This window comes from Melospiza georgiana, chromosome 2 (genome assembly GCF_028018845.1).
Source record: "Melospiza georgiana isolate bMelGeo1 chromosome 2, bMelGeo1.pri, whole genome shotgun sequence".
Classification (NCBI taxonomy): domain Eukaryota; kingdom Metazoa; phylum Chordata; class Aves; order Passeriformes; family Passerellidae; genus Melospiza; species Melospiza georgiana.
In genome coordinates this window covers 23,018,029-23,042,460 of record NC_080431.1, presented here as the reverse complement: position 1 = coordinate 23,042,460, position 24,432 = coordinate 23,018,029, and the positions used below count along the sequence as shown (strand labels likewise).

The 24,432-nt window shown below is 39.8% G+C and overlaps 2 protein-coding genes across 4 annotated transcripts in view; one reads left to right on the top strand and one right to left on the bottom strand.

The window, feature by feature from the left end:
• The window catches only part of EIF5B (eukaryotic translation initiation factor 5B), a 36,634-nt gene extending 32,363 nt beyond the window's left edge, over nt 1–4,271 (top strand). The window contains exons 22-24 of the mRNA XM_058045432.1: nt 875–1,013; nt 1,539–1,700; nt 2,540–4,271. Of these exons, the coding sequence (XP_057901415.1) occupies nt 875–1,013; nt 1,539–1,700; nt 2,540–2,647 (409 nt within the window). The 3' untranslated portion in view covers nt 2,648–4,271. The remainder of the gene's footprint in view (nt 1–874; nt 1,014–1,538; nt 1,701–2,539) is intronic.
• A 1,982-nt stretch (nt 4,272–6,253) lies between these two features.
• The window catches only part of REV1 (REV1 DNA directed polymerase), a 53,670-nt gene continuing 35,491 nt past the window's right edge, over nt 6,254–24,432 (bottom strand). For all 3 annotated transcript variants that reach the window (XM_058019198.1, XM_058019199.1, XM_058019200.1), the window contains 11 exons: nt 23,037–23,257; nt 21,905–22,077; nt 19,098–19,200; nt 17,403–17,559; nt 16,820–17,022; nt 14,803–15,036; nt 10,719–10,827; nt 9,471–9,682; nt 9,145–9,304; nt 8,181–8,283; nt 6,254–6,637 (listed from right to left, as the gene is read on the bottom strand). In XM_058019198.1, coding sequence (XP_057875181.1) covers nt 6,526–6,637; nt 8,181–8,283; nt 9,145–9,304; nt 9,471–9,682; nt 10,719–10,827; nt 14,803–15,036; nt 16,820–17,022; nt 17,403–17,559; nt 19,098–19,200; nt 21,905–22,077; nt 23,037–23,257 — 1,787 coding nt within the window. In that variant the 3' untranslated portion in view covers nt 6,254–6,525. The remainder of the gene's footprint in view (nt 6,638–8,180; nt 8,284–9,144; nt 9,305–9,470; nt 9,683–10,718; nt 10,828–14,802; nt 15,037–16,819; nt 17,023–17,402; nt 17,560–19,097; nt 19,201–21,904; nt 22,078–23,036; nt 23,258–24,432) is intronic.

Here is a 24,432-nt window from a genome sequence, read left to right as displayed (position 1 = left end):
GGCATATGGTTCTGATGGAAAGGGAGGAGAGGAGGAAGATGGTAGGATGATAAATTGATAGTTTTCAAGAATTCAGTGTTCCAGTCTAGTTGTTTAGGTCTGGATTAGGCCTAGTGAGAGCTGTGAAAGTTGTGCAGCAGATGCAGGATTCAGCTAGAACTGTTGTGTAATATGGAGTGTTTTTATTACAGTTTGCTTTCTGTACTTGGCTTCTCTTCCTAGATTGTGGCAGATGAGTTAGTCTTGCAGAGTTAAAAAAACAGAACTAAGAGGATTTGGATTCTATTGTTTCATGTTCACATGATCCCAGTGTAGAGGGTTTAATTCTGACTGCAGTAACATGAATATGTAATCATTCAAAGATTTATAGGGACCCAAAATTAATTTTTGGCATCATGTGTCATTGGGTGGCCTTCAGTAAAATAAGGACAATCAAAATAAATGAAAATGTGTTTAGTTTCATATTGATCCCAACTTGAGTTTGTTTAGCTCAGTTTCTAAATGTATTTGTTCACTTGGCAAAAAAACCCCCTTGACATTCTGGAGTTCAGGCAACAACATTTCTATTCCTGTGTTTAAGTGAGGCTATAATTACACTGTAAAATTACTACTCCTTTGGTCTTGGTCTGACTTGAGCACTCAAGCCTGTCAAATTAAAATCCATGCCAGGTATGAATGATTATTACTCCCTGTAGTTCTTGAAGAACAGGTGTGGACTAGAATTAGCAAGACTGGTAAAGAGGTTTTTCCTGCTTTTCTCCAAGTAACACCCCTGGAATGAATGCCCAAGAAGTGTGGGAGAAGGCAGAGCTGTTAATGATACACTGGAACAGTGGATGTATGTTTCAAAGTGCCTTTTCTTGTCACCTTCCAGGCATATAGCAGTGTTTCCATGCAAGTTGAAAATACTCCCTCAGTTCATTTTCAACTCTCGTGACCCAATAGTGATGGGTGTTGTGGTTGAGGCCGGCCAGGTGAAGCAGGGGACTCCCATGTGTGTACCTAGCAAAAATGTAAGTAAGGGCCTCTTCCCACTGCATGTTTGATCCAGCTGGTACTTCCTGGGATGATGCTCCTCGGAGTGCTTGCATGCTTTTCCCTTGCACAGATTGCTGGTGGGAGATGAGGGTCAGACCTGCAGATCAAGTCTTTCTTCTGGTGCTCAAATATCTCACTGCACTCTGCCAGAAGAGTTGAGCCCTGGAGCAGGGCACAGGAAGTGTAGCTGGAGGGCACATGCCAGTTCTGTGCTGTGGTATTGAGTAATGGGCAAAATTGTCTTACCTGGTAGCTAAAAAGGGGGAGAACCAGCTCTTGACCTTTTAAGGGCTAACCAGTTGATATCCCAGATGGGCTGTGGGAGGTTGGTGTCCCTGTCCTTCTCAGGATGGAGCACTTGCTGTGCTGTACATTTGGCTTGCCTGTGCTGAGGTGGCCACACTTCCTGCAGCAAGTCTGTGCCTCCAAACAGGAGTTTAGAGAAGGGCGCACACACACAGGTTTGGTGGATGTGTTACAGCTGCTTCATTGTATTACAGTTTGTTGAAATTGGAATAGTCACAAGTATTGAAATAAACCACAAACCAGTGGATGTGGCAAAGAAAGGCCAAGAAGTTTGTGTTAAAATAGAACCTATTCCTGGGGAATCACCTAAAATGTATGGACGACATTTTGAAGCAACAGATATCCTCGTCAGCAAGGTAAGAGCAGTCTGTGTTTGTGCAAAGGCCTTAGGACAGAGTGGCAGCTTGCCTGAAGTGAAATGTAGCATGAAGCCTCAGAAACAGGGGAGGAGCCTTCAGTCACAGACTGACTTTCACTGGGGAGGGTGTGTGTGGCATCCTGCAGCCCAGGCCTGTGGAGCTGGGGTGTGAGGTCTGTAGTGCTGCCCCTGCAGAAGCCTGAGGAAGGAGGTGCTGTGGCTGCAAAGACCTTGCAGCTCAGAGCACCTGAGAGGGCAAAATGCCACACTCACTATTGCCAGCTGTTTGTACACAGAGCTCAGCAGTCCCCCAGGGCACCACAGCCTGTCCTGAAATTGCACAACCAGCACTCCTCCAGTTGCTCTGACTGTGGGGCACTGGGCTTGAATGAGGAGATGATCCTTTGCTTCATCTTTTGCTGTTGGAAGTGAAGCCACAGCTCTCCACCTTCCCAACTGCTTTAGTCATTGTGTCATAGGACACCTCCTGCCACACGTGCCAGGGGTGTGTGCCCACGAATGAAGGGCCAGCAGGGCCTGGGACAGGGACAGGCTGGGGTTGCTGGTCCTGTAGGCCCTGGTGGAAGCAGGAGACTCTCTGGTTCTTGCCTTACTGTCCAGCTGCAGCCCATCTAGCCCAGATAAGGGACATGGTGTGAGAAGAAATTAAGGGAAACAAATAGGTTGGGTCATTCAGCTGCTGGGCTTAATGAAGCAAATGGGGGCTTAGAATGAGTTCAGCTGCTGTGCAGATTGCCCTAACTTCAGAGCACCTGTTTGCAGTGTGCTGCTGTCAATTCCTGTGTGTTTCTGATGGGCTTGTCTCGTGTGTTACAGATCAGCCGTCAGTCCATCGATGCTCTGAAGGACTGGTTCAGGGATGAGATGCAGAAGTCTGACTGGCAGCTTATAGTAGAACTGAAGAAAGTGTTTGAAATCATCTAGATAACTTTTACAGCAATGGGGAGGCAGGAATAAATGCACTCTTCCTGTTACTAAAAAGTTACCAACAAAGTCCTGTATTGAAGACAGTGTTGGATATATGTTTGGGAGGAAAATATGTGGATAAAATGTTTTCCATGAGAAACCAAGAAATTTACACTGGTTTGACAGTGGTCAATTTACATGTTCCCATGGTTCCAATGTGCCTGTTCACCTCTCCTACTACCCTTCCTAATACTGGCTGCTGTTTTAAAGTTTGCCCTTCCCTCTCTTACACCTTCCTTCCACCCTTTTTCCCTCCTTCTCTCCAAAATAAAATAAATTGAATTTTTATTACAGAACTAAAGCTCTTTCACTTTTATACTGATGAGAGCAGTACTGCAGTATTTGATTAACCAAGCTTCTGCAGACTTTGTGATTCTCGGGACATTTTTGATGTAAGAAATACTTCTTTATTTATGCATACCTCTTTCCTTGACTTTCTTTTCCAACATTCTTCTGCTTTGTGCCTCTAGAGTTTTTTTAATAGAAAATTAGGCAATTGGGTATCTCTGTATTTGCTTTGTGTGAAACAATTGTTGTAAAAGCATAGCTGCCCACCTTTTACTGCTTGTACAGTTCATGGAAGTCAACTGTAATCATTATAATGCAGAGCCACAAATAAAGGAGATGGACACAGCAGCCCATTTGTTTTACAGTTTGCTTCGGTAATCCAGATTTCACTTCATGGGCTGTGGCAGGTGTGGAAAGGCCAGGCAGGGCCCCTCTTGCCTCCCTGTGCTTGGCTGAAGGGCGGAGGCTGTTCCAGCAAAGGCGTTTCCTCCAGAATGCACTTCCTGGTGCTCAGGCACGGGAGGGGCAGGCCAGGTGCTTAGCACCGAACTCCCAGGTCAGAGCAGGGATCTCTTCTCCAGCTGCTGCTCAGGGTGTGAGCTCCTGCCACCGGCTGCCAGCCCGGAGCTGTGACTGTGGACCTGCATCACAGCTGGGGCGCCACCCGACGCCGTGGGACTGACCAGCTCCAGCGTGGATGGTTGTGATGTTTGACCAGGAGCCAGTCTGCAATCCCAGCACTCTCCTGCCCCCCTCCCCCTCTGCCTCCCTGCCCGGCATGACAGCTTGATGGATTCTTTCTGAGGCTGTCTCTGGGTAACTCACAGCTCATGCTGATGGGAGCAAAACAAACATTCTTCAAAAGCACAAGCTGAAACAAAATTGAGGATTATTCATGCAGCTGAGATTTTTAGTGTTTAAGATATTTACAAGAGTTTAACATTCAACACGCAGTTTGATCAGATTTCTTCTGTCACTTGGATTACGTTTTTGGTTGAAAAATCTGAATGTTTTGATTGAGACTATGTCGACTCCGTTACAAAAGAACATTTAGTAACTCACCTCCTTTGCAAATGGAATTTAACTTTCTGGATTTATTTTTTGTTAGACTTTAAACTTGCCATTGAAAAGGACCTTTTCACTATGGTTCGTGTGTGGTGCAACTTCCCATCAGTGGGTGAACACAATGATCAGAGAGAGGAGACTGCATTTAATTGTTAAAATTTTCTTTTGCAAACTATGCAATCATGAAAACTACACTAATAAAAAGTTCTTCAGAACACAGATGTCTAAAGAGTGTGGTCAACGTATTCTTCTTTGTTCCCTCAAATCCCTAAGGGTGTTCTTCCCATAGGTAAAATCTCCAGGAAACAGATATGCTCCTTTGGCAGGCTCCTGTTGTGGAACTTAAAACAGCCTGACAATTAATGCTGAGTCCTTTTAAAGATGCCAATTGTACATCTGTCTGAGAGCCAGTTCCTCAAACCTGACTGGTAAACTACCTGCTTGAGTTTCAGCAGTACCTGCCTTGATGTGAGCAGCTGTGTGCTGGTTTTTCTAAACCAAGGCAAAGAGAAAAGGCAGCTTCAAAAGCAGGAATTGAAGGGGCTCCAAAAGACCCAACCTAGAAACTAAGGGAAACTTGAGAGGTCTTGGCTCAGACAATGCCCATCTCTCTAGACAGGTGTTGATGGCTGGATGCAAGGAAATGAGCACCTTGAGGTGTTTATTCACATGGATCAGCCTCCCCAGCCTGCTCAAGGTCCCTGCTGTCTCAGCCCTCCCCGGGCTGTGGGAGAAGCTCCACTCCCAGCGGCACCACTGGGGCCTGTGCTTGGGAACTGCTCTGCACCGAGGGGCCCAGCACTGCAGGGGCCTCTCACCAGTGCTGAGCAGAGGGAACAGAACAAGCTCCTGCCTTGGCTCCTGGGGATCCTCCTCCTGCAGCCTGGCAGCCCCAGGCTTTACTCCAGAGCTGGCCCCTCCCTGGGAGCAGACCCTGGCACCTCTGTGCTGAACTTCATGGGGGTCCCAGCACCCCCCACCCCCTCAGCCCAGCCTGTGCCATCACAAACGTGCTGAGGCTGCACCGCCCCATTGCCCAGCTCCTTTACAAAGGGGATGGATAGGATGGACCTGGCACTACTTGGGCCTGGCCCCTAACAGGACATGGTACCACTCACCACCATGCCCAGTTTTCAGTTAACTTCTCTCCCCAGCCTGTTCTTCCTCAGCTTCTCCCTGAGGATGGTACAGGAGATCTAACAAAAAGCCATACTGAAGTCAAGGGAAGCGACATCTCCTGCCCTTCCCTCATGTGTCACCTGGCTGTACAGGTTGGCAGCTCTCCCAGTGTGTGGCAGGAGGAAGCCAAGGTCACAACCTAAAGGTAAAACCCTGCTGCCACTGCTGTGAGCTGTGCTGCAGCCAGGGATGTACCACAGAGCTTTCTGTGCCCCAGCTGTACTGGCAGCTGCTCTCCAGCAGCAGCTCCTGCCCTCTGCTAGGCAAGGTGCTTCCATTTACGCTAGTGGTGCAAATGCTGCTCCAGGGTTGGCTCCAGCTCGCATTTCTGCTCTCAGTTCTATGCCCAGCATTATGTGGCATACTTCTCACCTTCCCCCCTCGCCCCCCATGTTCTTCAGCCAAGATTTTTCTTACCAACTTGGTTTTTGTCAAGTGTTCTTCATTCTCTCCAGGTCCCCAAACAGCCTTGTTCAATGCATTGCGCCAAGTACAACTGTGTGAGGCTGGTGCACACCTGAAAAAGCAGACTTGCCCGAAACATGAACTGCAGGGAGGCAAGCAGGGCCACAGTGATGGGATGGTTTATTCTGTCTCAGCTGCTCCCCACAATCTAGTTTGTTATGCTGCATGAAGGAAATGTGTGCCACAGGCTGGGGAGAGCCGTGGGCTTTACAAATGGCTCCGTCTTGAGTAGGAGCAATGCAGAGGACAGATGCAGGCTCGACCAGTGCTCTGTGTTGGCTACTCCCTGGCTTGAATCTTTGAAGGATGAAACTGAAAATGAACTAATATTCTTCCCTCATCTTAAAATCTGTAATAAAGTTAGCAAAGAAGAAACAAAAAGTGGCCAGGTGCCTGTACAGCAGCCTCCTCCATGTGCTGAGGCAGTGCCACTGTGTAAAACTGTGAAATGAATCAAAGCTGCAGCTTTAGTAAAAGGGGTTCACTATATTCAAACTGAAGCATCACAAAATAGAATCAGTACAAAAATATACATACAGTTCTTTATTAAACAACTGTAAACACTTCACTGTAAAAATCCATAAAACTTTATAAACAAACATTTTGTAAATAGATTCTATACTACAATAAAAGAATTTTAACACAATTATTTACATGCAATACTGACAAATTTGGCACTTTCTGAAAAGAAATGTACAAAACACTTTGTTGTTTAAAAAGAAATTTGAAATTATAAAAACTCAGGGCATTACTATCATGCACTTTGCAAATACCTCACGAGCACTTATGGCACAGCTAGCAGAGAGCTCCAGGCTCTCACCAAGCTCTTTACTACAAGTTCAGATAACTTTTAATGTGCTTCCGTAAGTTTGTTGTAAAACTACCTGAACATTGTCAAGAATGAAGTCAAATGCCATATTCCAAACTGATTCCACAGATGACTGCATTAACCTGAGGGGGAAAAGGAAGAAGAGGTTTAAAATTACCATTACAGAACCAGTCCTTTTACAGTCACTTTTGGTCTTCACACTGGAAAACAAGATCACAGCAGTTCCCCAGGGATGGAATTTTGATTCAGTCCTGGTAAAGCCCTCCCTCTCTACTTAAACACACCAAGCCTGACTTAACAGCACGAATTCCTGGTGTGAGCAGTGGCACAGCAGCTTGTGAATGCTGGCAGCTGGCAGTGGAGTGAGCCTGTGGATTAAGTGGTGGGTGACCTTCCACCAGCTGCATACTGGGCAAGCTTCTGAATCCTCATCTTTACTTCCTCATCCCAAGACAGAGATGCTATTTCTCTATTTCAAACAAATGCCAAGTGCAATCAACACATTTAAATAATAGGGTTTTGGGGCACTATATAATTTTTATATAATAATTTTTTATTTTTTGTATTTATTGCTAAAAACAAAATCCACAGAGAATTACAAGTTCCCCCTATGATGTGAGTTGCTCTTATGATCAGCAGCTACAAGAAGTGAATGGAGGGAGTGCCCAAGGAAAATAAAGCAGCTCTGTACTCTCAGTGTCCCTTCTAGGTCCCTGTACTGCAGGAGAGCAGAGAGTCCTACACTCAGAGCTTTGGAGGGTGTAACATCAGCACCACATGGGTGAGTGGGAACCCTCTGGGGAGACACACTGCCATCAGGGCAGATCAACACACAGGGACCAGGAATGGGATATTCTGACAATTCAGAAGTTCTTATAAGGAATTTGCTACACAGATTTCATGAAACAGTTCATTACACTGTGTATTTTGCATTTCTCAAGGCCTAAAGATATCATATAATGCAAAAGCCCAGTGAACTTCCTACACTTCTGTAGTCTTTTTGGTGTTGATTCTTTGTGTGAAACATATTTGCAGATCTAAAACCTAGAAAGCTGAGCTCCACGGTTAAGCTTTAGTTAGAAAGCAAGTCATACATGAATTATAACCTCATAAACTCATGGCAAGAGTAACAGGAGCACAACAACAAAGTAACAGGAATGCATTTAAAGGCTGGAGTGAGACAGAATCTGGATACAGACAGAGAATGAAATCGGGTCTAGAGATACCATGAAAAAATGAACAAAAACAGGACGAAGAAAAGGGACAGTGCTGATGAGAAGTACAATCTTTGTCTAGAAATTGTTGCCCAGAGAAGATTCCCCATCCCTGGAAGTGTTCAAGGCCAGGCTGGATGGAGCTCTGAGCAACCTGGTCTAATGGAAGAAGTCCCTGCCCATGACAGGGGAGTTGGGCCTGGGTGATCTTTAGGGTCACTTTCAACCCAAACCATTCTGTAATTCTATGAATTACAACTAAATATTACTCTTATTTTTTCACAAATTATCTATTTTAACACTCCAACTCCTTCCCTCAACCCCAGTATTCAAGATTAAGACCACTCATCACTGGAATGTCTGATGGGTTAATGGGCTCACAATGCAGCATCTGGAGGATAAATTCTGACAAAAATAGTCTAAAGTTCACAAATACCAGCAATTAAGTTACCTTTTCATGTACTTGACAACCAGATCTAACTTTTCCAAGTCTTTTTCTTCTATTAGATCAGTACAGTATTTCACAACCTGTAGAATGTCTTCTTCCATAGGATCTGCAATTAAAAAAAAAATTAAAAATGAGGTCTTTTCCCTAAGTATACTTAGAATATAATCACAGAATAATGGGAATACAATATAAAGAAATTCTGCCATGTCAGCATATCAGGGGCCAACCTGACAATTTCTGTATTCTCACACATCTTGACATCAGAAGCTGTGCACATAACAGGACTGCAGGGTCCTGAAATACCTGTCTTGTAGACCTCTTTTTTTTCAGTAAGAACAAATGACAGCAAAGCTGGCAGTAACCAAAGGGAAAAGAGACTGGGTTTTAGAATGCAATGATGTTTGAAACTCTCAGGAGAATAATAATGTCCATGGCAGGAAGGTCAAATTTCCCAAGGTTTAAGGAGTTGCTATCTGTTTGGCCTAATTCAGATCACAATTTAGCAAGAGTGTCACAGTTGCACTGGTTTTTTATCTACTGCTCTTCCCAGCATTTATTTTGACAAAATCCCAAACCCTGCACTCCTTTGCCTCTAAGAAGAGATCTTCACAGAAGAAATGAATTCCCTTTCAAGAACTTTCATCTTAGCGGTTGCAATATATTGGAAAAATAGAGGAAACCTCAGCCACAAGTAACACTGAGGCACAGGACAATGGCCAGACACATCCTTGAAGAAGGATCATGTTACTTTTCATGATGTTAAGCAAGAGGAGCTACAAAGCCACAGAGTAACAACTAGCAGAAAGAATCAAGTTCTTCCAAGACTGCCAAGGCAGTAAGACTTCAAGACTACTGTGAAAAATAACCAGCAAAAGGAAGAGTGAAGGAGAAAGGAAGTACAAAAAACCTTCTCAAAGCAGTTTTCTTTGTGATGCACTGCAAGATCACCCAGTGTGACATCCCTCACCTGAGATGGTTGTGATCCACTCTTTCAACAACGTTTTCACATCGTTGAATTCCACAGCTCCAGCCAGGTTGGGGGCCTGTGGCCTGAAGGGGCCCGGCTGCTGCTCCCTCTGCAGAGCTGATGGGCCCGCAGAGCCCGAGGTCGATGGAACTGCTTCAGCCTGTTCCAAACATGGAATTGGATAGTGCTCAGGCTGACAAATATGGCAACACCAGGTACATACACAGCTAAGTGTCAGAGAAGAATCCAGTAAAGAAAAACAGCTACTGAACTCAATCTAAAGAAGCAGACACAGCTTTACCAAAAGCTGTTTGTGTTAGAAGTACCTGAGCAGCTGTTCCTTCTTGTTTCAAGAAACCATCTATTAGCTTCTGTGGGCTTCCAGATGTAGCTGGCATGTTTTTTGCAGGACTACCAGTAAGTTTGTTTTTCAAAGGACTCTGAATCTTTTTCACAGGACTGACTGCATTTTTTTTCCGTATTTTTTTCTTATTTTTCATAGTTGTATGCTTCAGGTGTACGAAAGGATTTTTTGACACTGAAAAACACAGGAAGAGTCAATGGTTGATACATTTAAAATTTAATACTTTTCCATTGAAAGGGAGACTCTACCTCCAACAAAAATCTAATGATCACTTGAGAAAACACAGCCTAGATACAGCAACTTTAATGTACACACCATTTCAAATCTGCAAGCACTGTTAGACTTTCAGTGTACAGAGGACACTCAGCTATTCATAAGTTTCTTAATGTGAGCATTTCAGTCCTTGAATGCTCACATTAAGCAGCTGGTGAAATCGGATTCTACTGGACAAACTGCCTCACCCCAGTCAGAGCACTGCCCCACCAGTGTCAGCAGCAAGCCAGCAGTGTAAAGCCCCCACAATGCTTTTATCACAGTTCACGAAGGAAATCTCTCTCTCATTCCATCATCCTAACTTATATGCATTAGTCCACTGGCTATGAAATCAGGGTGTGATTATACAGTGCAGCGTTTAACTGGCAATCAGGCCAATAACATTTACAATCTATTTTTATGACAAAGCATGTTCACAGGGAATTAGTCTTATTTCTTTCTACTGATTATAAAAAGGAGACCTGGATGATCAGCTCAGAGTAAACCCAGCTGACTGTGAGACATTCAGTGAGATGCAGTATATCTTTCTCTAGCTGCCCCCAAACCCTGCCAGTGCTATGGGTTTCAGGGAACCATGAGAATGCTCCCTGAAAAGAGTTTAACTAACTGAAGAAAGTGCAATGCTTTAAATCACAAGACACATCTAGTTTGGATTCCATTTGGCAAACATATGGATGTGGGGAAGCTTAGTGCCACAGCCCCCATGAATTGAATTAATTACCCATTTGAGTAAAGCTGGGCACCTGTTTGCAAACTGAAAACAAAGCTGGTTGTAACTGACAGGCTGCCAAAAATAAAATACAGAAATTCAGTTGAACACAGCATCTTTAGAGAAGCTTTGGTTATATTTGCCAGTTTGTTACTTAGGGCTGCATAGCTGTTTAGGTAGCAAACAACTCCTACACCAGAAGACTATTGCACAACTGCACATTCTCACCTAAAGTGTTAGCAGGCTGCTGCTCTGATTGCTTCTGCTTTTGATCATATGCATCTTTCAGCTCTGCTTGCAACTCAGCAGGTAGTGCAGAAAAAACCTCAGGGTCCACCTGAACAGTAACAAAAGATTCATTTGATTATTTCAGCAGTGAGCAGCACTGTTTGCTTCTTTCTAGGTCACTCACACGAGAAAGGCATTTACATTTCATGCCAGACAAAAATAAAGGAGATATAGCTGAAATACTGTAAAACACATTGCACATTTTCTTTGTAAAGACAAAAAAATGTACATTTAATATTACTCTATTTATTAAAATTACTATTATGAGTATACAAAGCATTTACCCATCCAATGATAGCCAGTACAGCTGTGTTAAGAGCAGGATTGAGCCTAACCCAGAGAGCACTCTCTTCAAATTTCAAAACACAAATATTGTGACCACCAGATTTTTGTTCCTCCTTTTCTTTTGATACTTCTATTTCCTGCAAGCTGCTGTATAACTCAGAATATTCTTGGAAATCATCTCAGTTCTTTAAGGACAGGAAAAGCCAAGTCCAGCTTGAACTAGCACAAAAGGGTTTAATCCCTTTCTCCCACAGTTGTCCACCACTTGCTTGACTGATAAGAGCACAGTCCCTTGAAACTGTCCAGGGACTTGGATTCTAGACAGGAAATAATTTGATGCAATTGCTAGACACACTCATATAAAGTTTCTTGCATCAGTTATTTTTTTCTCATTGCATGCCTGAAGTAGCACATCAGTGACAGACACATCTTGTATTTGGAGCTTCCCATTACAACTAAACAGTGTTTTCAGCTCATAATCTTCAAGATCTAATTCAAAGCAAAGCTATCATTTAGTGGATTAAATCTGTCAGTGGGAGAGTGCCCTTCATTTCACTGGTAGAATTCAGAGATGAGCAGAAACAACAAAAGTACAACTTCTATTCTAGGAGTACAATGAAATTTCCATCATTATCTGAGATACTGTATTTATTACATCTGCAAAGGTATTAAAATTAACCTCTTACTTTCAATAGAGATTTCTTTTTTTTTAAACCAAAACATGTATGCTATGACAGGGAGGTACAGTGTGCTATTCACACACATGATGTCTAAATAATACAGCTCATAAACATCAATGTGCTCTAACAGGTTAGAATTCATCTATTTAGCACAATTTTGTTCCTTTTCCAGAACTCCATGAGTAACACAAAATTTTCACGACAGAACATGCACTAATTGAAGGAGGAGACAGGAAAAGCTCTGACCTAAATTACCATATACATTGTGCAGAACAAAGCACTATAGTGGAATTACATCACAGGTATAAGTTATCTTTTTAAACACAAATTTTACTTCATAAAATTTTTTAAAAAAGTTTACTGCTCTCTGGTAAAGCATTTAAGAGTCAAGGATTTGGAATGCTCTGAATAGACACTGTTTTTGTGTATACCACTTAATTATTGCAGAAATAATGCAGTACATGAACAGGATGCATTTTTGTTATTCCCCCATCACTGCTCTCTCAGAGTGTAACATGGAAAAATTCAATTAAAGGAGCCATCAGCTGAATTCACATGAATTGTCCAATATAACTAGAGTTTCAGGTAACTGCTTGTACAATGTCCTAACATTGTCATACAGGTATCTGAAAGCTTTCACATTATGGAGAACCTTTACAGAGTTATGGGTGACCTCAGCACGCAGTTATCAGTATTTCTGATGTGCCTTTATATCAATTTCCTTAGGAGGAATCTGTACCAAGTGAAGACACTGTACGGGTTAAATGAAAACTTGCCACCACTAATTAACACCATTATTACAAATGTCACTCATTTCTAGGCATCTGTAATCTTTATGTTCTGCATTCTACACTTCTGCAGGATCCAGGCTACAGAGATATACAGCTATTCTAAATTTTAAGATTACTCCAGCAACTGATGGAAAGGAATGCAACCTATCTGGATTCCTTCCACAGGAGAACTTTACCTAACAAAGGAAATTTTCCACATGTTTTCTAATGAATAAATCCCTGTCATCCAATTAGCTTTGCCCCTGATCATAACACAGCTCACACAAAAGGAATGAAGAGCTGCAAAACAAACCTTATTAAGCTATAAAAAGATGGCAGGGCATAATCTACATCTGATGTAGATAAAGTACTCATTTTGGAGTGGTTGGCAGTATTTCTATACCCAAAACCTATCACTACTCATTTCACTGCTTCATGGGCCACAAAGCAGATTTAAATGTTTGTGCGCAGTCATAGCATATACACTACCACAAAGACTTTAGGAGGAAAAAAATGTGTCAAACTATATTTAGAGTAAGATGGTATTTTTGAATTAAGTTCTTGTTTGATTTTAACACAGAAAAAAATCCTCCTGTATGAATGAATGGGGTTTAGCCCTTTTTTTCCCCACCAAGCCTACAGGAAGCTTTTCAACCACAGTATTCTAGGTATTAAACTTGGACCTAACTCAGAAAATGAAAATTGTAAATATTAGTCCTCTTTTTGACAATAAAGAAAGCTGAATGGCTTTCAGAAAAAAAATTTCAGTATGAGCATAAGGCACTCTCAAATAGATAGTATGGATATCCTTGACAAATAAATAGGAAGCACTCAATTCTTCCTGAACTACATCTTCAAACAAAAAGGCTGCTCCACTAAGTTGCATTTTTGGATCAAGTAACTGGGTCACAAAATACATAAGTAGATAGAGACAGAAAAACAGTGCAAAAAACTAGTTCAAACTAGGTCCTTTTAAAAAAACTTCAAAAAGTGATGCTGTTTTAAAAAATAACAATCAATTCTTGAATACCTAATTATTAGACAGATAAAGCATTGACAAACTAAAGAGAATTTTTCTAGAAAGCCATATGCAGTTACCATTTCCTCTGAAAAACAGTACTGAGTGGCAAGCCAAGTGTGGAGGGGTGCACTTAACTTGGCACAGCCTAATTTAACACACATCTTGCTTATGGACAGATGTAACTACAAAATTTCAAACAGCTGGGGCAGAGAGAACTGAGATAGTATGTGCACACTAATCCATAGGGGAAACCAAACTTTGCAGTTCAGGAATAAAAACTGACACAACTGTTTCTGAACCAATGAACTTGAATCAAGGTGAGGAAATTTTAGTAAAAGAATAGACTACACATTTTCTAAAATACCAATTATGCATTAACTATTTAGTGGAATTTCTACATTATTTTCTCTGTTTTTTTTTTTTTTTTTTGTCAGCTAAGCAACACTATGCATTAGAAACAGCAACAAATCTCTATAAATGTGATTAAGTGGTATTACTTCATTTGAGAACAGCAAAGGTGCAATGAAACAGAAAAAGAAATACACTGCTCCATTTTAAATGGTGCAATGCAAGACAATGTATCTCTGGGTAACCCAATCTTTGATTTTTAATTTTTTTTTCTAATTTTTCAACTACATTTTTCAGCAGCTTCTTGGACTGAAGAGCACACTAGCATTAGAAGCATCCTTACTGCTCCCTGCTGCCCTTTCAGGTTCCTATTTTGACAAACATCTCTGTTCTTTTCTCATCCTGGACATGCTATGTATTTAAAAACTATGGAGATAGGCACAACCTTTAGCCATGACTGCCCTTCTCTCAGGAATGGGATACAAACAAACACATCTGCAGAAGAAGCAAGCAGAAGCTGGCTGTACCCCATCAGAACAAACACTTAAAGCCTCCTGTGACTTAGCAGATTTCAGGGCTGCTTCAAAACTTATGGCTCAATATAACTCAGCTGCAATACAGAGAAAAAGCTATTTACAGACTGGATTGCAAAGCAGACCATATATGGGGGGTGGGGCTTGACATTAAACAACAGCAAAAACATGGGCAGACTGATGACAATAATCTTCAGTAAGTATTACCATACAACGTTTCTGACAGATGATGTAACATTTAAAACCAGACTTTTATAAGACATTAAAGGACCATGAAGGTTTGATTGTGGGAAGTCACAGGTTCCAGTTAATGCTGTCTCAAGAAAGAGCTTCTAACTTCCTAGAGATGCAAAGTAATTGTTTATTGATGCCATGCAAACATCCTACCTGTGAGAAAGCTGGCAAGGCTATGACATTGATTCCCATATTGGTATTTGGTTCTTGGAGCTCTGGTATTTGTAAAAGCACAGTTCCAACTGGTTGTGACAGAAGTGCAGTGTTGCATCCATTTATTGGCTCTTTTTTGCTCTCTCCACAACTCTCTCCTTGCTGAATGGTGCATATTTGCTCTACTTGCTCTCGCAGATCAGGTGGCAGAGCTTCTAGCACAGACTTATCTAGCTGCAAGTACATAAAAGCTTTTAGATTTTTCTAAGGAATAGGTAACAGAGCTATTTTAGTCAGAACATTAGTTATACAGTTCCTGAATTTTACAAAACCTGCTATATATTACCCTGTGTATGCAAACATCCTTAGGAACCTGAGAGCTACACTCTGAAGGAGTAAAATATCATTTAAGACTAAGCAGCTCAGTAAATAGGAATGCTCAGTTTTATCTTTTCACAAGGATCAGTCTTCTTACCAAAAACCATAGAGAGGGTTTCCTCTCCAGCTACCTAATGACAAAGTAGTCTGAATTCTGAGTTCAAATTATACAGGCAACAGGTTGATATGAATACTAAACTGATGACCAGCAAAACAGTAAGCAATTAATTTATTTCTTTATACAGTTCTAGGGTGCACGTCACTGATTTACTTTACTGGTATTATGTATGCTTGCATACTGTCAGACTTGCCAGAGCTGGATGATGAAATAAAGCTTTTCCTTGCTCTCAGTTATTCACTTGAAACAACTGAGACAGCCCCTCAGTGTCCAGGAGCTGCTGTGTACAATGGCAGCTGCACAAGTGACTGAATGAACACAGCTGACAAGCAGATGTACACCAACATTATTCTCCCAAGTAAAACTTGAGTTATGTAGAGAAATGCCAACGTTTGCCTCTAAGTTCTGCTGAGTAAGACTTCATAGCTGTGTTAAAATAGCTTATCTTCACCTTTAAGAATAAAATTTGGAAATTATGGATTTACAGAGAAGAACCACAAATATCTATGAAAATCTACATGGCTTGGTAACTAAGAGGTTTTAATGAAAGCTGTCTGTATTAATCACTTCAGTTACTCTTCCATGCTCTGTTTGTATTCACTCATTCCAAATTTGCTGCATATGTAACTCTACAATAACTTCCTGGGAATCCTGGGTGTAAAATACCCAGGATTGCTGTTACTTTCCTCGTACAGTATACAAACAGCAGCGTGGCACTAACTCTTACCACTCCTTCCCAGCCCTGAATTTTTTATTACATTCCATATTATAATATGGTTAAAAGCAGAAATAAAGATATTGTGCCATAAGGCCACCAAAGTAGGAGCTTTGCTGAACAGCTAGTGTATTTTTCACTTGCCTATACATATTCCTCTTATGGCAGCATCTGAATGTACAGAGCTTCTCATTTGTTCAGTTAAGTTACTTTTAGATCCTGAGCTGGCTTGGCTATTGCATTATAGGAACACATTTCCTGCCAAAAGCATAATTTGCTTCTTAAAATGGGTAAATATTTGAGAAAGCTGTTAAAAAAACTGCAGAAATGCTTTTACAGATTTAAATGGCAGACATTTAAATGACAGATTTTTACAGAAGAGCAAGTAAGTCTGCTTATATCTAAAATACCTGCAGAAATCTGTGCAGCTGTCTCATAGCAGACCCTTCTAACAGAGTCTAGTTGAACAGCATATGGGGCAGAAATAATGAAGGCTGTCCCTTTGTTAAAACACACCTAAAAAAAATTCCCCAAATCCCACAGAAATATTCTGCTTAAATAAAGACTGTCCTCCTCTCATCTAAATAGTGGTATCCTGTACAAATGTTAAGTGTCCATCCTAACTTCAACATTATTTATTTTATTAAGGCAAAATATTTTTGCATCAATAACAGTTATTTACTGTGCACTATACTTTACTAGAACTCTTTTTATTTAAAAAGAGCTCCTTTTGGGTCTGTCCAAATAAGACAGATAATCCTGAGTTATTACAATATCCTGCAGATGTTTCATATTCTCAGGTTTACCTGGGAAGCAGATGGAACCTCAATACTCAAATTGAGCCTGGATTTTACACTGATAGGAGAATGCACACCATTCCACTTGACAGCAAACTCGGTGTTGTTGGCATTAGAATTGAGACCAGGTGTGACATTGGTACCACGAGATGGAAGGAAAGTGCAAGCTCTTGAATTAGAAGATATTTCAAGGTCCATAGCAGCCACAAATACTATACATATGGAAACAAAATACAGAGTGATCATCTGATAGTTAAAAATACTCTGAAGATTCAAGACACAGTAAAAGGTATTTTCTAGCATTATTTGAAGAGTTCATGCAATATGTAGCACCATCATAACACTTTTTATTTCAAAGTATCCTCTATTACTATTAACTAAAAAGCTTAACAAAAAAACCTCTAATTGGACTAATCCTATACAAAGTTTTATTAGTAGCATTTTCATTGCAGCAGCAAACTCCACTCTCAGAAATTTTATGTTGCATAATTTACACTGCTATAATATTGAATAAGTATTCCAAAAGGTGATCTATGTGAGGGTCCTTCAGAACTGATCACTATCACACATGCCAAGTGCAAAGCTTACTGACCTTCCTTAGGTTCTTCTTCTGAGTGCTTTTTTGCTTTCTGAACGTGAAAAAGATCAATAACTGAATGTGATCCACCAGGTAAATGTCCAGATTGTACTGTTGAGTGAGCTGAAGTTGTTTTACTGATGGGAACTAGCTGCTGTACCTGAATTCCAACCTAAATCCAAAACATAAATTCATTCATTTAATGAAGTTTAAAGTAAAGAAAATTATTTTAAAATATGTAATTATATCATAATAAAATTCCTCTCTTTGGAATTTACTGCCTGTTGTGGGTAGAGGGGGGGGACAAACAAAAATGTATTGAAATACATATAAACAGCCACTAAAAACATCCCGAAAAAATCCCAGGATTACCCACCACAATCCAACAACTAAGAAATTACAAAGGTACTACCATCTGAACTTCTCTGATATAAAAACTGCTGTCAACAGGATCATGAATCAATGTGTTTTTTATGAAATTTCTTAGACATTAACAAATACAGAAATACTGACAAGAATGTGGTTAGTATTAAATCTGGCTACACAGCAATGCTTTTCCCCAAGGACAATCTATACTAAATGCAACACTTCAGTCTACAAATGAGAAAAATCCTATTGTTTCACTTGTAAACATTGTTTTTGCAAAGTCTTGATGGATGAAAGTACTTTGGTAGAAGTAGTCTTTTTTAGATGAGGTGTTCCTCATTTTTCAAGACATCCTAGATTTTCATTTAACTTTTAAATACCAAATCAGTAGTGGTTCAAAACATGACTAATAAGAATGCACTGGTGCAGTGTATGAGTTTATTGCCAGTCCTCCATAATTTTAAAGAAGAAAACCTGACACTTAGAAAAAGTCGTATATGGGACTCAGAAAGCATGAAGGAGCCACTGTATGTATTTCCATCAGGTTTTCTTCTATAATTACATAGTAAAGATTTTGTTTATTAATAGCTTCTTAGTTTCAATAATGGGATATAACATTTAAATTAAATATTTCCTCAACTCCAAGCCAGGGAGCTGACTTTGCAAGGCAACATTGTGAATCAAAATCCTACTTCCACATCCAAATGATGAATTAATGCAGATTTGTTTTAGAAATCCTCTGTGTTCTATTGTAACAAATGGCTGATGTCAAAATAGCAGCATTGTGGGGGTCACACTTCAATGACAAAACCCCTGAGATGGAGCAGGAGTTCTAAAATAAGCCATGAATCAAAAGAGCCAGAAAACCACCTTCACACAAAAGCCAAAACATGGGCTGGTAACTTTTCTTGCTCTAAGACCTGCAGTCTAGAATAAAACTCCTTTTATCTCTATCTTTGATTTGCATTAAAAACAGTTATATATTAGTTTATATTAGTTACACAATTAATGTATGGCAAAAGTTTACAGAAAATTCCAAGACAAAATAAAACTTACACATGCTGATAAAACTGTAGAAGAGACAGTCTTACTTCATCATCTCAGGATGTTTTAAGTTGTGCATTAATTTATACCACAAAAAAAAATTAATATTTTTACATTTATGGCTTTGTAACCATGTTTTTCAAAGGTTAGAAAATGTAGCATACACTAATTTGCATAAGCTTTGTATTACCTACACTTTTGAATCAGTTTGGTTATCATCTACCATGGGGAACTGAAAATCCACGAAGGACAGAAATAGGCTGATAAAGAGAATGAATTTCATTTTTCCCGTGAACTCACCCCTCGCATATCGGATATGTTCAGCTTCATTGTGTGAAACATGTTCAGAGTTTCCTTCCCAATTACTTTTGCACTGTCTGTTGCATGGTCTAGAGTCACAGTCCTAAAAAGAATAAACAAGTATGGTTACAAAGGAAACTGTTTCACAAATCCTGAAGACAAAAATTCTATATTTATTCCAGAGAGGACCTGAAAGGAAGACAGATCATAATTTTTTGGCATATATAAACTGAACACTTTTTATTTGTTTAGTGGGTTCTTTTTAAAGGTAGTTAAAACTAAGCATTATCTACAGAAAAAGTAAGAAAAGCAGAATACTTATTAACTGAACATCCTCAGTGCACATTAAAAGGTCAAATTTAATGTACATATATATATATATATATATATATATATATATATATATATATATATATGCAATCAATTGAAGCCAGACAAAGTTTCACAAGAAGTTTACAGTTTGCACAAAAACACACTCCTGGATTTTTGTCTTTCACTCAAGCTTGGTTCACAAAGTTTGCTCATTATTATTTCAGTTGCCAATTGTCTACAGCAAGAGTTTCAAAAGGAACTCAGAGGGGAAGCAGATGTAGGCATGTGCATGTGGATTACAACAAGCAACAAGGAATTCAAATTAAAGCAATTAAGTTTAAAAAGCATTCCAAATTATCTTAAGCTATGGGCAATTTTTTGCAACAGACTCACAAAACAATGTGGCTGTGAGTTTTACAGATTACCACTTGAGAGTATGGCAGGGCAGCAGCAGTGCTTGGATAGCTCTGGATTCTCCAATGGCCTAACCTTTGACAAAATTTCAAGTGGCTCATGAAATGCATGTGAGTGATGTAAAGTCTTCTCACTGAAAAAACTGACACAGTTTTAGCTCTGATAGAGTGGGTGAAATGAAAATGAAGTTTGGTGTTTTGAGAGGGTGCCATCCTGACAGCCTACTAAATACTTTGATGGTGTTACTCTGCTTTTGAATCTGTCAGATACCACCATGAACAGCCAAGTGCTCAGACTGTGAACAATATGAAGATCTCCTTAAGCTTTACATGTTAGTATTCTTAAGAAAAAGGAGATCAATGTCACTAAAGGAACACAACATTTCAGAAAAACATTTTAAAAAGGTCTGTCCTGAACTATCGTGACTGTGTTTCAGAGATGCAGGAAAAATACCATTTAATCTCAAAAGCTGAGTTTGATTTTAAGTGTGTCTGCAAGTCTGAATCCTTTGTAGTACTATGGTTATCATCCTAGGGGATCTTGACCTGTAGGATGAGAAAGCATAGCAAGCCATTCAACTGGGATGTAAAGGAGCAAGAAATGAGTCGTGAGCTATAGCTACAGAAAAAAATCTACAACTGAAGAGAGAAACAGGTCACTTGGGGGAACACCACACTGAGATTCTAATCCATTTGCTTGGACTGAACTTTTGGAGTTCACCCTTCCACTGCTAAAAAGCTTTTTACTGGGCTGAATAGAAATGCTCTAACAAAGACAAAAATACACCACCTACAGCATAACCTGGATTGACTGGGGTTGACAAGGTCACTGGAATGCCAGAGGCAGAAACAGAGACACCACCAAACAAAACCCTGGCATCTGAACTGCTTTAGCAATGTGGGAACAATTTTCCATTCTTGGATGCCCCCTGACCTTACTGAAGACTTCATAAATTAGGGAAATTTCAGGGCATACGTACATTACTATGCCTGACCACAGAAAACGGGTCCAAAGCATTGATATGTTCACAAAAAAGCATTCTGACAATAGCTAAAATATGGGAGGAATAAAGCTCTATCTCAATGCACACTCGATACTAAGATATGTTCTTAGGCTGTTAAGAATAAATCTTCAGGTCAAAGAATGCAGGATAGCCAGAAGACAAGAGTATAGACTGAGGGATTTTCTTCTTGCTATATATACCAATTCTAGAAAGCGACAGCTTCTTACAGTGAAACATGAATTTTGTCGTTTCAGCTTTTATTAGTGCTGAATTCTATGTAACAAGACCACAAGCATGACAGGCTCTATGCATGCAAGTCTTACTACTGAACTCTAACCCTTAAAGAACTCCTGGGCACATGGCTGGTGCTATGCAGGGACAGCACCTGGACTTGATCCCTGTGGGTCCTTTCCAAATCAGCAAATTCTCTGATCTGTGAACTCCAGCACCTCTTTTGTTACCAGCAACACTCACCAAATGACCCTCCAGTTCAGGAGGGATTAGTCTGTTACAAACACCTGAGATGGAAGGAAAAGTAGAAAGACCTCTCGTCTCTCAAAAGCCAGGATCATCCTGTACTGAAGAACAACTGCTTTGATAAAGAAGTGCCTGAAGATTATATCCCTGTGGTTTTAGCATGCAAGTACATAAATAATATTCAGATTAAAAAATATTTAGTCAACATCATCCAGTTTATCAATAAGGAACAAAGAATTGGAGTAACAAAGTAATAGGAGGCTGGTTACTGAAAGAAATCAATGCTGCTGCATGTGTGTCACAGTGCAGAACATAAATATGTCTTCTTCAAATACTCTAAGAGAACTCTCATCTCCAATACTGTGCAAGCTGGAGAAAGGTACACCAACAACACATAAGCATATATGTATTACTAATAACCACCACAAATGTACAAATCAAATGTACAACCCAAACACAGAAGAGTTTTGATAATAATACTCTACTTATTTTGGTGCAAGTTTTATACATAGACAAAGAAGTACCAGGCAGTTGGAAATTTCTGTCTTGTCTTCCTATAAATTTTAGATCCTGCAGAAGTGTGCTCATGCCTAGTACTTACCTGGCAATATTATCACAGATTCCATGGCCTCCATACTTTGCAGGCTCTACAGGTGCTCCAGCCTTTCTGACCATAATTTTAAGGGTCAATCGTTTGCCCTTCATACCAGCAGCTTCAAGTCTACGCTGGATTTCTTCTGAGAGGCTCAGAAGGAAAGCTTCTGCTTCCTTAGGCTGAAGGGGGAAAACAACCTGTTTAGATAATTACTACTTTTCAAATTCTGGAAGTAAACCATTAAATGTTAATACAATCCAGATTGTGCAAACTGAAAAGAGCAAGCTGACTCACAAGCAATTGTCTCATTTAACTTCAAGTGGTTTGTTTTCACTGTAGGTCACTTAATTTAGGCAAAATGGTAGATTCCTGTCCTAATGTGGAAAAAAGTCTTTTAAAAATGTATGTAGAAACCCCAACATAGAATTTCAAGTCTAAGCACAAACCTAGAACATGAAGAGCACAGGATTTAAAATCTTTTTCACCATGAGGAAAGTCAAGCAGTGGAACATGTTGCTCAGAGAAGTTTGCAGTCTTCATTCCTGGAGATTTCTGATGCCAGACTGGACAAAGTGCTGAGCAACTGATCTGATTTATTAGCTTCCCCTGCTTTGAGCAAAGGTCTGGACTACACAACACTGTCAAACTTCTCTCAAACTCCTTTTTTTCCCTATCATTTCTATAAATACTTAAGTGCTGAGTAATAATTTTGTTAATAATGCTCCCCCCCCTCCCCAAATAAAAAGTAATTGCAAAAAAAAAAATCTCATAGAAATTTTGCACGGGAGCAGCTGGTGATAGTTTCAGGCACTGGCATCTTTGAATAATCAGCATTTAAATGAAAGAGAATGCTAGGTGCTGACAAACCTACTGCAGTTCTCTTTTTCTGTACCAGACTTGTATAACGAATGCAGAATAGCCAGCTAATTTTGAGCAAGCTTCTTTTCAGTCCAATACTTTTGCAGTCTCTCCTCCCATTTTATCGTTTGGTCTCCTACTTCTTCATTTTCCTCATTTCTATTTCGTGGCTAAGATGGTGCTCTAACAGATCAAAGTGTAAGTGAAAATAATCAGAATATGAGAAGATTGTTCTACAGCTGAAAGAAGTCACTGGAAAAAAGAAGCAAATTTAATTTACCTGTGTAAACCTTATTCCATAGTTGATTTCTGCTGAAACAGATTTTCTTTCTTTTTCTGTACGAACAGGTCGGTCATCCAAACCTCGACAAAATCTGTAAAGCATTTGTCCTGTTTTTGGACCAAATTCTTTTTGTAGTTTTGACATTGAAGCACACTGCAGATCTCCACAGGTTTTAATTCCCAAAGAAGCCAGCTTAGATTCCATTGTCCTGCCAACTCCTAACAACAAAGCAATTAGTTCTGTTAACCTTATACAATGCAAAGCCAGTTAGGTACTGATTACATAAAATTCTTATTTTTAAACCTATATTAAGTCTTATCAAAGTAACAAATAAATATATGTAAAATAAATTCTGCTACATAAAACACGGTTTAAATGGAAACTTTTGCTGTCACCACCAGTGTATCTTTAATCTGTTTCACATATTTTGTTTAAAATGTCACACTACAGCATGTTTGTTTATTTTTGGGTAAAACATGAATGAATCATGCTTGGAAACTGTCTGCCTGTTACAGATTATATCATTCTGAATCCCCCCAACAACTCAGTCCAAAACAAGTGTCCAACAAGTAATATGTTTTCCCCTCATGTACATGTGATCTAATCTAATGAAAACCAACAAATATTTTGACCATTGTTACACTGCTTCCTAGGTAGAAAAATAATATTTCAGGTAGAAGTGATAGCATACCTGTATCACTTGTGCTTTGAATTACCAAGCACTGGAAATTGTAGGTATCCATGGCAACGGCACATATGTAAGTGTGATAAACTGAAGTATATTTCTGAGTTTTGGAGAGGTGGCCTGTTGCTTCCAGAAAATATTAATCCTATGAGTTCACACCACCAAAGTCAGCAAAAATTGGAAATCTTAGGTAATCAGATTCTATTCCTGATAATGTTTCTCTGTTGAGGGGGTATTACTAACACAAACACTAAAATGCTTTTACTATGAACATGCAAGTGAATTCTGAAAACTTTAAAACGTTAAAGTCAAAGCACAGTACTACATGAGTAATATTGTGGAGGAAAAATATCTCCTGTAAGTTATGCCAAAGAGAAATTACAGCACAGCTGTGCTGTAAATAGTGTTTGACGACTAAGGGTTACATAATGAGAATTTCTGGCAAACCTGCACCTGTCTATGGATGCTATTTCTACCACTCTTATATTTCAGTGTCTATGGCTGCCTGTTTTTACTGCCCCTCCCGCCTTTTTTAATCTTCAACAGACAAAGATACTATTTTTTATATTTAACACTGAATGTATGTTTATACATGCAGGCTGAAGTCAGCTGATCACTGAAAGCATAAATGAGGGCTTACTCAGCACTTCTTGCACCCTGCCTGTGTCACAGTACACTATCCATGTGTACTAAGTAACAATATACAGT